The sequence below is a fragment of the Zosterops lateralis genome (genome assembly GCF_965231275.1).
Source record: "Zosterops lateralis genome assembly, chromosome: 1".
NCBI lineage: Eukaryota > Metazoa > Chordata > Aves > Passeriformes > Zosteropidae > Zosterops > Zosterops lateralis.
Window position 1 is genome coordinate 21,887,636 of NC_139762.1, and position 14,118 is coordinate 21,901,753.

Sequence of the window (14,118 nt, forward strand, 5' to 3'; positions counted from 1 at the left end):
CCTAGCATTTAAAAGGTTATGTGCTGCATTGCGAGACAAATAAATCATGATTCACTGCAACAACAGAGTTGCAGTCAGTTATATAAATTGCCAAGGAGGCACTAAATCTGTCACTTCATGTGTTCTGACCATTTAACAATGAGAACGGATTGGAAAGAAAGTAGACTAGAAACAAGAACCATATAAAATGGTAGATGCAATTAGTCACATCAGTGATGGTCTTTTAAGCTCACTGTTTGTTCATCTGGTTGGACCCATATGTGCCAAAATAAAAGATTTTCTCAGGAGAATCAGGAGTGTAAGAGTAGTATATGGTGCAGAGTACTGACAAAGATGTAGCTAAATAACCACCCAGAGAGTGTAACTAGCTTATCTGTATATTTGCATTTTTGATGTGAAGACAAATGGTTTGATTTTTAAAGCCCAGATTCTAATGTTGCCTGTGTGCGCTCTCCGGCTGCTAACACGTGTGCACACATGTAGTTTGGTCATGTTTATGGAAGAACAATGATTTCTAAGGATACATTCCCAATTATCATCCTCCCTTTTTAAAATTGAATTTGGCATTAACAGCTAATAAGTTGCTGTTCAATACTGTTTTAGTTTATAAAATAATTTTCTAGGTAAAGAGAAACACTGTCAAAATTATAAAGTTAGCACAAAATGGAAAAGTGGAAAATTCAAGGCTTGTAAAAAAAAATCTTGATGAGGTAAGTAACCATGTTCCTTTTTAAGGAGCATGAAACATTTTGTAAATTTAATGTATATCAGATTAACCAAGTAATTCTTATTTTTTTTTTTGTTTGTTTTGAACAGCTAAATTACCTTCTGTGCATAAAGGATTTGCTTTAAATACAAAGCTCAAGGAATTGTGCCAAAAGCCTCAATATTTCTATCACAGGAAGGCCTTTCAAAATTCAGGCTTTTGAAATTACTCTAGAATTTGTGAATTAATATTATATTACACAAAGTAATAGCTGCGGTTGTTTGTTCAAGTAAATATTAACCAAAATAGCCATTTGCTCAGGTAATTATAACAGACATGTGCAAACATAAGAATCACTTACTTTACAAAAGATGTTTCTTTTCCAAATGTTGGAAACTTTCCACTAGTTGATGTAAATGCTGAATTTTTCTTATTTTAGTATAAACTGTCACTGCATCCTGCCTGTGTCACAGCACAGTGCTGCTCACACCTGCAATACAGGTCATTCTTTGGTGCTTGTTGGAATCCTGAACACTGGAGCTTTTTGGACAGCAGTTCTGAGCACTGGAACAACTAATTGATAACTTAGAAGTTCCAAAAAAAAGACATATTTCTAATTTTGGAACCAAGGTAAAGGTGGATAAACAAAATAACTTGTTTTCTGGGACTGCTGGTGTAGCAGTTATCAGTCAAGAAACAATAAAAAAACGTGTATGTAACAAGCTAGGTTATGGAGAGATTATTTATATGGAAAAGCTTCTCTGAAAATCTGTGCATATTCTAATTGCATTTCTCATTTAAGGTTTAAGTTAAAAAAAGAAAAATAAAAAATCCAAAATCATACACCCTACATCCCACCACTTGTTATGTAGTTAGAAACCAGGCTGAATGCAAAGTACTTGATGGACACTGCTGTAATTCTTGCCAAACTTTCCAAGATTCAGATTTGATCTTGCATTAATTTTTAAAATATGCAAGTTTTGCATTCGCTTCTCAGATGACTGCAGTGTGTGTGGGGGTTCTCCTCATGTTGACTGTACTCTCATTATAAGTACCATCAACATAATAATGATGTTTCTGTCAGCAGATATTTCATCTGTTGTGTCAGAGCTAGAGTAGGTAAGAGTACTGTAATTAGAGCCAATCTGAGCAAATGTTGTATTTGTTGTTATATTTGGTTCATTTTGTGCATTTCATAGTACTTAAAAGTGGTTTCGCTCTTTTGAGCACTTGGCAACCTGTATTTGAGTGGAACTTTCAAAGGTGCAGGGCAAAAGCAATACAGTGAGTCTTTTTTGAAGTAATTTTTTAAAATTAACTAGATTTTGGTCTGATAAGGGACCCTTCAAAGAGAGAATGCTCTGTTGAATTCCCGTGTAATTGAGAATCTCAGGGGAGTTTCTGATGCTGGAAAAAAATGTGCAATATATTCCAAAATAAATTGGGATGCTGATCCTCTAAGCCTGTAATGCTTCCTGTGCCATTAAAGTGTCTTTGATGTTAAACTACTTTGACATCACGTTAATTTTCTTTGTTCCAAAACCCATCTGCTGCGTAGTGTGTTTCTTGGATTTCTTCACTGGGAACACTTAGCAGTGACTGTTGGTCTGCCCCTTGGGATCCCAGTCAGCACTGGACATTTGTTATACAGAGCAGTGAAGGAAATGGTATTTCCAGCACAACATGCCACCTTTCAAAGAAAGAAATCAGTGAAATTTAGCAGTTCTTGTAGGTCTTCTAGTAAATGGTCTTGTTCTTACATAAGGAATGTGGGAGAAATTAATTTAATCAAGTTGTAAGTAATAAATAAATAATTTTAGAATATATTTTTGAAAAAACATTTTGAAGTAGTTTCTTGGATTTTTGTTAAAATGCTCTTTATTCTACCTTTCCTCTTAGCTACCAAGACAATGGCACTGGCTGGGCTGGTTGCCCTGGTACCTGAAAGCTGTGTGTGGTGGTGTTCAGTTGTTGAAACAGCCTTATTTGTCATGTCACAGTACAAGCCATTAGGAGAGTGTTGTTAGGTGAGGAGTACCTTGTGTGCTGCATTGAATAAGTTCCCGTTTTATGGCTTTCATATGTGGATGTTATTATTATTTACTCTTTCTATTAGTTGTCCTGGTAAGGTCTGGTTTGTTATTTATTGTGATGTTAGAAGTTTCCAGGGCTCTCCCCTTGTTCCCAGAGAGTTAACCTTTCCTCCTGTCACCTGAATATGGAAGTGTGAGTTTGCCCAGCCAGATAGGGCTATAATCTGTCTGTATTTAATACCTGGAGTGTCGTTTAAGGTGGTAATTCACCATTTCAACCATCCTCTTCTTTCCCAGGGTTCATCTTCAGTCCTGATACATTCTGAAGTGTCAGACTTTCCATTATACTTTCGTATAGAGATTCTGGCTTTGATGCTGGAATTCTCTATAAACATCTCAGGACTACATTTACTTTGTTTTAAACTATCTCCATGAAACATGCTAGAGGGTAAAATTCTCTTCCCATACAATTGTAATAGCTGTAGCTGAGGTGATACCAGTTTGCCCTGTAATGCTTCACATTTACTTCAAGGGCAAAGAATTGAAGATTTAGTTGATCTGCTTTTATTTGATTTATTTCAGCTATGTTTCTCTTACTAAGAGTTGACGCAAATGGAGTAGCTACTGTGGGATCATAGTATAATCAGACTATTTAGCCTGTCAAAGTAAAGAGTGAGGGAAGACTTTGCTGGTGGTCCTCACTCACTCCATGAGAAGAAAGCACAGGTGGTCCTTCTCCCTTGTAGATGGGCAAAGGGAGCAGCAGTGTTTTAGAACTAAGCTTAGTTCAGCACAGAGGCAAAGAATGTATTTTGATGGTGATGAACCATTAGAACAAGACTCTACTGACAGTCTCCGTCTCCTGATGTTTTTCTGTTTGAAATATGTTTGGAAGCTCTTTGGGTATTGAACTGACACAGATCTACTGTTGTATGTATTCAAGTCAATGCTAAAGTTGAGGTCTCATCTCTGAACTCGTTATGGGAAATCATCATGTACGTCTAAGAAGATGTAAGAATAAGATGTGATGTTGCAAAACCTGTTTTAACTCCTTGAAAATAATTGTAAAACTGAGGATGGACTTTGGCTTTAGTGTTTGGCTTTCAGATTGCTCCCCCAGCCTGCTCTTACCCTGGGGCTTCCTGTCTAACACTCACAGGGGAGATTGCAGGCATTCCCATCCCTGTGGTTAGGAAAGGAGCCAGGGGAAGACTTCCAGCCTATTTCTGTATAATGGATGGTCTAGAGTATCTCTTTTATTTATGTGTACTAAATCTGATTTCTTATTATCTGAGACTTGACAGGCTTGAACCTTTTCCCGTATTATGTAGAACCACCACAAATGCTATTTCAGGGTTCTCTGAAGTGCTGGTGACTTGAAGTGATACTGTTAGACTTTCTTCAGTGTGAGGGTGTAGGAGTGAGAGGGCAGAAGTGTTGCTAGGATTGATCATTTGGAGGCATTTCAGTCTAGGTTTAGATTTACGAAACTTAGTTGTTCTCTCTTAGTGCATAGGAGCTCATCAGTAACATTTACTATGAAGATATAGATTTGTTTATCATACTGAGTGTTTCTGTGAATATTTGTGCCAGTTCTGAAGAGATTGAGTCACACTGCACTTAGTTACAAGACTTTGCTCTTTGTTGCCTTACTGCTCCAGTATAAATACTGTTTAAATCTACTGTCTTCTGTTACTAATCCTTCAAAAGTGCTATGTCTTCAAAGCAGAGATGATCTTACTTGTTTATAGGAGTGGTATGAATTGCTGGTGCTTAAGATTGAGGTAAAAATCATTGGCTTTTGATAATATTTCATGGTATAGAAATGTGTATATATTTTTGGTTTTTTACATAGGTATTAAGACATCATTCACAATTAATTGCTTTGGTATCCTTTTTATGACAAAATAGTCATTATATTTCTTCCACCCCCCACAGTTAAAGCAATCTCTCTCTATTGAGACAAAGCAAATGCCAGAAAAGTAATAAAAATTATAAGCCCTGTAGTGTAAAGGAAATCTAAAACAAGTCAGGACAGACATATTTTTACGTATAACCTAAGTTTAAATTTAGTGCAGTGGATTGATCCCTTACTTAGCATTTAATAAAACAGGATTCAAAGGTATTTATATCTAAATAAATTACTAAAACTAATTTTGTTCCTCCTGTTATAGATATAGCAGAGAGTAAGATCTTTGTGTTGTAAAGGGAAAGAATGTTTGAATTGCAGTCTCAAGAGGAATTGCTAAAAGGGACGTTACAGCTTGAGGACTGTCCTTGAGGTCAGTGAAGCAGAGTGTAGGCTGGGAGGTAAGTCAAAGCACCAACAGGACACAGATGTGAAACTCAACAGTACACAGGCTAAAAATTATATCCATTGATTTTGATGAAGCTCCACTAGGGATGAATTTAAACCATTACAAAGAAGCGTTGATCTGGCATTTTACAGCTAGGATCATGTTTCTTATGCTGAATGCCAATGTTCAGTTCTCAAATGTCAGAGTTGTTTAATTACTTAATTTCACCTTTTAATTTTTGAAACTATTTAAAGTGTTGCCAGGGGGCATTCACGTGAAAAGGACAAGCCAGGTTTGTGCTCATTCTGTTTCCTTTTGTATGTATTGAAGTAATGCCTATGTACACTAGTCATACCTTACTATACTTCCAATGTACATCTGTTGGGTAAATATTACACACTTTGTATATCATACATCACAAGAGGATGAGGGGCTTGTAGCTGTATATGTAAGGGGTGCTTGCAGGCTAGGTCTGATGGACAGGAAAAGCCTGGGAGGTCTGAAGACACCCTTGGCCAATTTGATGGGTAGTATTATTACTGGCTTTGACACCCTCTGCAAACACAACTGTGGGAGGCAGCATTTTCTATTATGAGCTCTTTTCTGACCTTTGGGGGAATTTAAGCAAAACATGAATGTTCACACAAACCACTTTTTATTTCAACAGCACTGCAGGAAAATAACAAGAAACATTAATAATGGTCATGTCTTAGCTCAAGTGCAGGGTAGATCCATGGAGACAGGAAAACATAGCTGTCTTCTTATCGTTTAAATGTCTCCCAGGATGAGGTGTGCTCATTGTCATATGAGGTGGCCCTTCTGCCCACCCATGGCTGTAGAAGTTCTGAGTTTAAAAGTGATAAATGGTATTTTTTTGTTAATGGATGACCTAAGTTAGAACACATTATAATTAAAAATATGCACAGTTCGATTTTGCACTTGAGTTTTCAAGAGTTTTGGTGTAGATCTATTTACTGTAGCTCCCAGGGGGCAGCTAATGAGAGATTTGGGCAGTAGGCTGTTTTCGGGTCTGTACAGCTTAGTACTTGGGCATTAGGAGCAATTTAGTTTCAAGGTGGGGTAAGCAAAGAAGTTAAATCACAGAGATCCAATCAAACTTAAGGGTTCAAGATCATCTTTAGATACAATGAGTGCTGAGACAGAAATAAAAATGCCGAGATCAGACGTTTCTAAGACCACACAGATGGCTCCTCTTAGAACGCTTTTGGTCATTCTGTGCAGGTCATCCACAGCAGTCAGCTGTTAGATCTCTGCTCTTCCCTTTTGCAAATTCTGTTCTCTTTTCAGTGTCTGCTTGCTGGTAGCAGCCGTGTCTGCTTTGCAGTCTTCCTACTTGGAAATCTATATTTACTCAAGATAGAGTAAAAAAAGTACCCGTTGCACTTAGAAGGTTCTTTAAGCCTGTTAAACCTGGATTCTGGGATGCATAGTTTTGATGATTTATTGGAATATTTTTAAAAGCACTCAAAAATAATTTGAATAACACTTCTGTGCCTTAGGAAAGGGACTGTGCTGACTAGCCTTGAGGATGGCCTGTTCCTCTTTGCTTACCAGAGGCATATGACTGTGATGCCTTTTGGTGGAGCTGATCTCTTTCAGAATGACAAAATAGCAAGAACTTTAAGTCTATGATGAAGAAATACACTTTTAGTGAAATTATTATGCCAAATTACAGAAATGATAAATATTTTTAATAGGTAGATGTCCATAGTAAGAACAAAACAGCAATGACCAATGCAGTCTCCTATCCTAATATATTTTGTGATTGAATCTTCAGTGCTGGAGTGTTACTAGAGGTAATTCTGTATTTTGCTTACTAAAAGTATCTGAGGGATTTGTTGTGATTGAGCAGTATATAAATTTCCAAAAGCCCTGGGGACAGTGTTCTGGTGATGCTGCTGTTAGACAATATCCTTGAAGGTGCATCTGCTGTGGCTTTTTCCCTGGCTCTAGTGCTGCAGGGGTGGAATAACAGCATTTTCTAACATGGTGCTGCCATAAAAAAATCACCCAGGCAAGGAGACTTTTGGAATTGGGAGACAGGGACACGTGAGAGGTGTTGGGTTGCTCAGTGCTCTTGTGGTGAGCCTGGTGCCACAGCCATGGCTTCAGACAAGTGGGATCATCTCTTCCGCACTGCTGGATTTGTCTTCTGCGCTGCAGCAGAAGGGTCCACGCAGTGCTCCTGTGTATTTGGCACATACTATTCCTGAGATGTTACAGAGACTTTGGCCTTATGCTTGGCACTCCTGGATGTCCTGCAGCCAGAGTAGAATTAGGTTGATTAATGGATTTTTTGCTGTAAGCACAGAAAGGATGCCAGGATCTGGCCCCAAGGACCATACAGTGATGGAGGAGGGACACGTTTCCCTTCTGTCACATTTTTAATTATGGGCCTTCTTTGTGCTCAAATGGCTTGCCTTGTGTCAGGAGGGTTAGACTCCATTTCTTACTTAATTCTAGTGAGCTGGGGCACTCTCCCTGTAACTTCTTATCCTGCTTATTTTTCTGCCTATTTCTGTCCTTCACTTCCAGATGGAAATTTTGGTATCTAACAGGGATGTTTTTAAAGCACTGGTTGCCCTGTCCTTTCTGTCCTGTCCTAGGGCAGCCCTCCTTCATTCACCTGTGAGAACTTGGTGCTTGCCATGAGGACAGACAAGTTGTTCCTTTTCTCACTACCACACTTGATTAAATTCTTCACTTAAAATCCCTAGGCTCTCACTCCATCTCTAGGTGGCCAGTGGGATGGGCTGCCAGCTGCTGCTGGCAGGGCTCCCAGAAGGACGTCCTGGGCAGGGAGGGATGGATTTTGGTGCGACTGCTGTACTTTTGTGTGCCCCAGTTTCCTCTGTAATTAGATTAATTAAGGCCTCTGCTTACCTCTGAAGGTGAAAAGAAATATTTGTACCTGCCTCCAGTTGTTTTGAGAAAAAAGAGAAGACAGAGGAAAATAAAGCTATTACATTGGCATGGGGGCCTACAGGTTATTCTGCTTGAGAGGTCTTGGTTTTGCTGTAAGATTCCTTTGGCCATAGTAGAGTAGTAATTATTACAATTAATTACATTTAAATGGGCCATGTATTTGAATTGGAAGCAGGCAGAATGTACTGTGGGAATGGAAACATGCAGCAGCCTTCCCTGGATGGTAATTTTCTGACACAACAAGAGGATTCAGCTGAGATCCCAAATATTGAGATTTTGGGCAGATGTGACTTACTCCTGTAAGCAGCGTTGATCTATGATGGGGCCAAGCTTGCCTCCCGAAATCTAACTGGTTGTATTAGTAGTACACAGATTGATCATTTTATCTTGATGCCCCACCTACAGAGTGCTTGCAATGTTGGTAGTTTCAGAGGGCAACGTACAGGATTTTTTGTGGGTAATAAAATGGGAAATCCAGTTTGCAATTGCAAAGCAAGCCCCTGAGTGATACATGATCTTCCCAGCAGCCCTGGTCAGAGGGTTAGGGCTAATCGCCGCTCTGGCCGCCTTCCCCAGCAGCTTCCGCGTGAGATCTGGATGGCGAGAGCGCCAGCCTATGCATTCAGCCAGCACAGATTTAGACACACTGCTTTCTAGCTTATTAGGTCCTCTTTGTCACAGTACTTAATCCTTTTTCCTGATCTTTGTTAGAACAGGGCTGCCGAGTCCTTTAATAAAGCAGACGAGGCGCACTGGAGCGTGCAGCGGCCGCCTGACTGACGGCTGTGGGGGCTGCTCCTGCCGCTGCGGGCTCCGACCAGCCTGCACAGACAGCTGGCAGATGAGCTTGTTAAGGTAACGGTGACTCTGTGATAGGCTGGTATGATATCCTTGGCATCTTTTCACACCATATAATGGGCTGTCTTTAATTGTGTTAACCCCTTTTACAGAGAGGAGTACGCCAAGGATTAGCTGTCGTGCAGAATGTGTAGCCGAAGTGAGCAGTGAGCACAGGGCTTGCAGCAGCTCCCCTTGCCTGCACTTGCACAGCCCCCTTCATTTTGGAAAGCTATGGTGTTAGGTTGATGTCAGATTTCACCAGCAGCTTGGTTCAGTCTTCAAAATGCTGTAAATATTTTTTGTTTTGTTCCTCATAGTTAAAGGTTATTTTATCTTACTGTGGTTTCATTATTGTTGATTTGTGGGGGAAGGATAGGCCTTTCTTCATTGTAAAATTCACAAAAATAAACTGAAAATGTGCCACAGATTTTTTAATATATAGTACACAAGAAAACATTTCAGTGACTAGGCTGTCCTGGAATTGACCTTTGTATCCATTGTCATGAGGAGTTTCAGTGGAGCATGTGCTGATTTTGGGCTTGGGTGGTAAACTTTGACAAAATGAACAAAAAACTCAAGCAAGCCCATGATAGATCTCTTACATCTTCTGTCAACAGAATAGGTTTAAGTGCCATGTTACAAGAATGGAGTTGTCTGTCTCCTTTTGTGTGTGTCACTCTAACCAGAGATCACAGCAGGATCTTGGTGCAGACCTCATGCTGGGAATACAAAAAGCCCCTGAGGCAGGGACTGGGGGAATGCTTTGCAATGCCAAGCTTCAGCAGAGCAGGCTTCTACCAGAGCATCATTCTCCTTTCATTCCTGCAGATCATAGTGGAGATAGTGAACAGGTGCATTATCAAGTCACACTTAAAACTAATTTAATAAATAAGTGGACAGAGTTCAACCCTGCTTTGCAGTGTGTAGCAGCACTGAAGCAGGGTGGAACTGCATCCATCATGGTGGGAACTACTATGTCTTTCTATTCCTCTTTGATAAGACTGAAATATTTGCTTTTATTATGGTCGCACTCTGAAACGAATAAAAGGTTTTTGCATTTACAGCAAGGTATTTCTTTCAAATTTTTCATGTTTCAAATATTTTTCATATGATATTTTGTTTAATCTCTTTCAGGTAATTTGGATTTGACTGGTCAAAAACAAGTCTTCAAAGCCGAGAACAATCCCTGGGTTACCCCTATTGCTGATCAGTTCCAGCTGGGAGTATCTCATGTTTTTGAATACATTCGTTCAGAAACATATAAATAGTAAGTATTACATTATATATTGTAGCTGTGTTATTTGGTTTTTTCCCTGTGGTGTTTTGGGCAAAGCGTTACCAGCTACACAGATATTTCATAATACAAATGCAGTAACTTGGTATTCAGGACAAATATGCAAGCCTGTAGATTTATATTAAGGAATTTTGCCAAGAAGAAAGTAACCATCATGTAGACAAGTTAAGAAAGCACAAAGACTGTTTGATACTGTCCTGCATTTTTTTTGTTTATTTCTAAGAGCTGTTATGCAACATGAGAGATGTAAAAGAACAATCATTACAATTCTTTTGAGAAGTACTAATTTTCAGTATGTTCGGTACAGCTTTACAGATTGAAATAAATATTTGTTAATATTTTTGGATGCAGGTTGTTATGTTTTGAGAGATATCCAGACTTCAAACCTGGTTTGATGTGGACTAATTTGCAAAAGTCTACCACCATAATAATTCAAATACAAGTATTAGTGTTTTCTTCAAAGTGTAAATATGCGTGCTGCGCTTCTCCGTTTTATTGCAAGATTCCAAGTACAGATGTTGACCATTGGTTTAGGAAATAATATCCTTAATCATTCCCTTAATTGTAATATTTGCTTTAAGTAGAAATCTCCATGTTATTCTTTAGATGAGAAGTTATTTTTCAGTGTCTAGCAACAATCTTGATGCTGTCTCCCTAGGAGCAGTGGGTAGTACAACATAACAGTACAACCTGGATTGGAAAGTTAGTTTTTGCATTTTGCCTTTATTTTAAAATTGTATTTTAATAATTCAGAAGCATTTCTGACAACCTTTTATATAGTTGCTGTCTGAACAAAATTACCAGAGAAGAGTATTCACAAATGACAATTGTGGGATTCCAATTAACTAACTGAAATGTGAATTTCTATACAAAACTAAATGACCCCACAATGGCATTTGTAGGCTATTGTTCTTCATTTACAGAATTTTAAATGAAAAGAATCACAGATGGGAGAGTGGTTGCAAGAGTTGCGTGTCTCAGAAGGGTGCTGATATTTATGCTGTAATTCGTGTTCTCAAGACAGATTTATTCATAGATTTAAGTAGGCTGCAACACCCTTCTTGCAGTAGTACTCTGTACTACAGACATGCTGTAGGGAAGCAGCTGCCTGTCTCCTTGGACCATCCCTCCCCACATGCAGCATTGTGTATCTGCATCAAGGTTTCTTGATCATGTTTTGTAATTTTGTTTTATATTGACAATTTTACATTCCTGTTTGCTGAGCAGTATAGGTTAGGGACCCTCCTGCACTTCTCTCAGGGACCACTTTAGGTATCACGAAGACAGCAAAATTTTATGGACTGAAGTGCAGTTTTGAGAATTTGACCCATATTTGGTTTGTGGGGAAGGGGGTGGGTGGGGAAGTTGTTATTATGTACCCATAATTTGAAAAAAACTTAAACGTGTAACTCTGGGTATATTAAACTGCTCTGGGAACTTCCACTGTGTAATCAAAATTTATGAGAAGGTTTTGTAATTCATCAGTTAGCTCAGCTGTTATTCTTTGTTTCAAGTTAGCCATATTGTGTCTGTTGTCTTACTCTTTGCTAAGTGTAGCAGTGTCTTATTGGTTAATGGGCCAATTTTGATTTTGTCCACAATAAATAACTGAAACCTGGAGAGTTAACAGTATAAGCAGAATCAGACTCTGGTCGTTAATAGGGAGAAAAATCAAAATCAAATAATCTTTTTGTGGCTCATTCATGGTTTCTACTTTGGTCTTAGAAACTTATTACATTAATGTGTCATAATTTTCAAAGTTTAATGATGAAAACCAAATGCATGGAGATGTTAATAATTAGGTGTCAATTTTAGATTTTCAGCATATGACCATTTTATATTTAAATAATTAATTAAAAGTATCAGTAAATTTGTTAGAAAACCAGTAGTAGCTTTTTTTGAGTCTTGATTTTTCAAGTTTCCCCTGCTAAAAAGGGAGTTCATGGATTTTCCTACTGAAAAACATTGTTCTTCTTATTTCCAGTTTCCTCCAAATATGTGATTGAGAATTACTGGGATGCCATATCCTAAAGATGTTCCTCTGTTTGCATTTGGTTTTAGGAGTTAGAACTCAAAAGCAGTGGCGTGGTCTGGGTACCAGGTCTGGTAGCATTGTTGTGCACAAAAGCAGATAAGCTGTACGCTCAGAAGAAATTAAAATTTTTTCTGGTGGAATTTTGATCTTTTCCTGCTAGTGACTCTACAGCTTCTTCAACTGCCTTTTTCTTTCAGAGCCTCTGAACTGGTAGTGTCTTTTTTTTCTATTCAGCAAATTACAAGGTTGATATGTGAAATTAGAATTTTTCCCTCTAGGTATCTAAATAAGAAAAGTCAAGTTCTGGAGGTTTTATGTTTTATTGCTCATTCTGCCAAAATAAAATTTCTGACACTTGATATATCCAGACATCTTAACTTTTACTGTGAGGCAAAGCAGTACAGTTAAATGAATGACTGGATAGGATGCTGCTTAGCTAACCTGACTTGTAAGACTGAGAAGATAGAACATACATCAGCAGCTGACCATCAGACCAGTAAGTTTGCTTTCAGGTGCTGGGAGATGTAGACTTATAAAGCAGAACTGAGCATCTGTATGGTAGATGAATTTTGAACTTGAGAGACAGAAACATTTGCTTTCCTATGCCCGTTGTTTCTGCTAGCTGACTGGAAATACTGACTTACCTTTTTTTACCAGTTTAATACTGTCTAGACTACCTGAGACAGTGAGGGTAGGCTCATACAATCACAAGTGCTAGGTTTCAGGGGCTCACCAAGTTATATTTTCACTAAGGGGGTTATGCTAAAACATTTTATTTTGTGTTTGCAATGGCTAGAACTTTGTTTGCTCAGTGGCTGTTAACTTAGCCGGAAAGCAGTAACTCAGTAAGTCCTGGCCATGCACTCACTTGCTGTCATGTAAATAAACCTTGAGGTTTCTGCTGATGACTGGCACAAGCCATCACTGCAGTCAGTGTCAGGGATCTCCATTCAGATTCTGTGAGGTTGTGCTGCTTTTGGGAAGCAGCTACCAAATAGATCACAAACCTCTTCTTTCCTTTGTGAAATGTACTGGCTGTTTCAAGCATATTTAGTGAAAAATTACATCCCATTTTTAGCCTTGTCTTGGGATATTCATGCTCTAGTGATTAATTGATAAGTAGGGATGACACCCATGAGGGATGATTATGTCTAAAGATAAAATGTCATTTGTCTTGCATACTTTTACATTTCCACACTCCTGTTTTACATGGTAATCACGCTCCAAGTATAAAACTGGAATTGCACTTTACTTCAGAAGCATGTTAACCAGTAAGACCCTCAGATCAGCTCTTCTTACTTTGTAGCTTCTTTCATTTCCTTTAATTTCCTTACCTTTCATGAGAAATGGTGCTTGGTGATTTTTTTTAACCCTAATTTTTCAAGGAAGACTTGGGCTGACGAAAAGATGGACCATATATTGTGCTGGAAAATGTGTGTGGAGGGGCTCTTAATTCTTAACAGGAAATTCAGCAGCTCTTGGCACTTTGCTAGCTTTTGTTGGCTAAAATACGCCCACTGCACATATCATCTTGTGACAGCATCGTTTGGAAATAGGTCAGTTTGCCAAGTATATAATGATTCTTAATCTCTCACTGCTGTGTAACTTTCTGAAACTTTAGTAAGCTGAATGTTGGCTTTGATTCTGTATATACTCAGGAGCTGCCATTAAACTCCCCGTCTGATGTCACAATAGTTGAAAAGCAGTTGAAGAACTTCCTTAAACAGTGAAGGATAATGGCAACCTTGTTTCCTCAAAGGGCTTAACTAAATGTTTTATTTTTTATTCATGCCTTTAGTCAACTTTCAGAGTGACCTTTATGTTGTAAGCATATTCTCAGAGGATCTTCTCTGTCTAGGATACTGACAAAGAGATGATGTATTGTGTGATTTAGTGGTCACAGTGTACTTAGGTAAGCGCAGACAGACTTCAATGTTTGAAAGAAAACAATGAATTAAGCTCCTATG

General features: G+C 38.5%; 1 protein-coding gene across 1 annotated transcript in view; it reads left to right on the forward strand.

Annotated features, from left to right (window-relative positions):
- The window catches only part of RSU1 (Ras suppressor protein 1), a 102,447-nt gene that overhangs the window by 31,000 nt on the left and 57,329 nt on the right, over positions 1-14,118 (forward strand). The window contains exon 8 of the mRNA XM_083864897.1: positions 9,957-10,089. Within this exon, the coding sequence (XP_083721023.1) occupies positions 9,957-10,089 (133 nt within the window). The remainder of the gene's footprint in view (positions 1-9,956; positions 10,090-14,118) is intronic.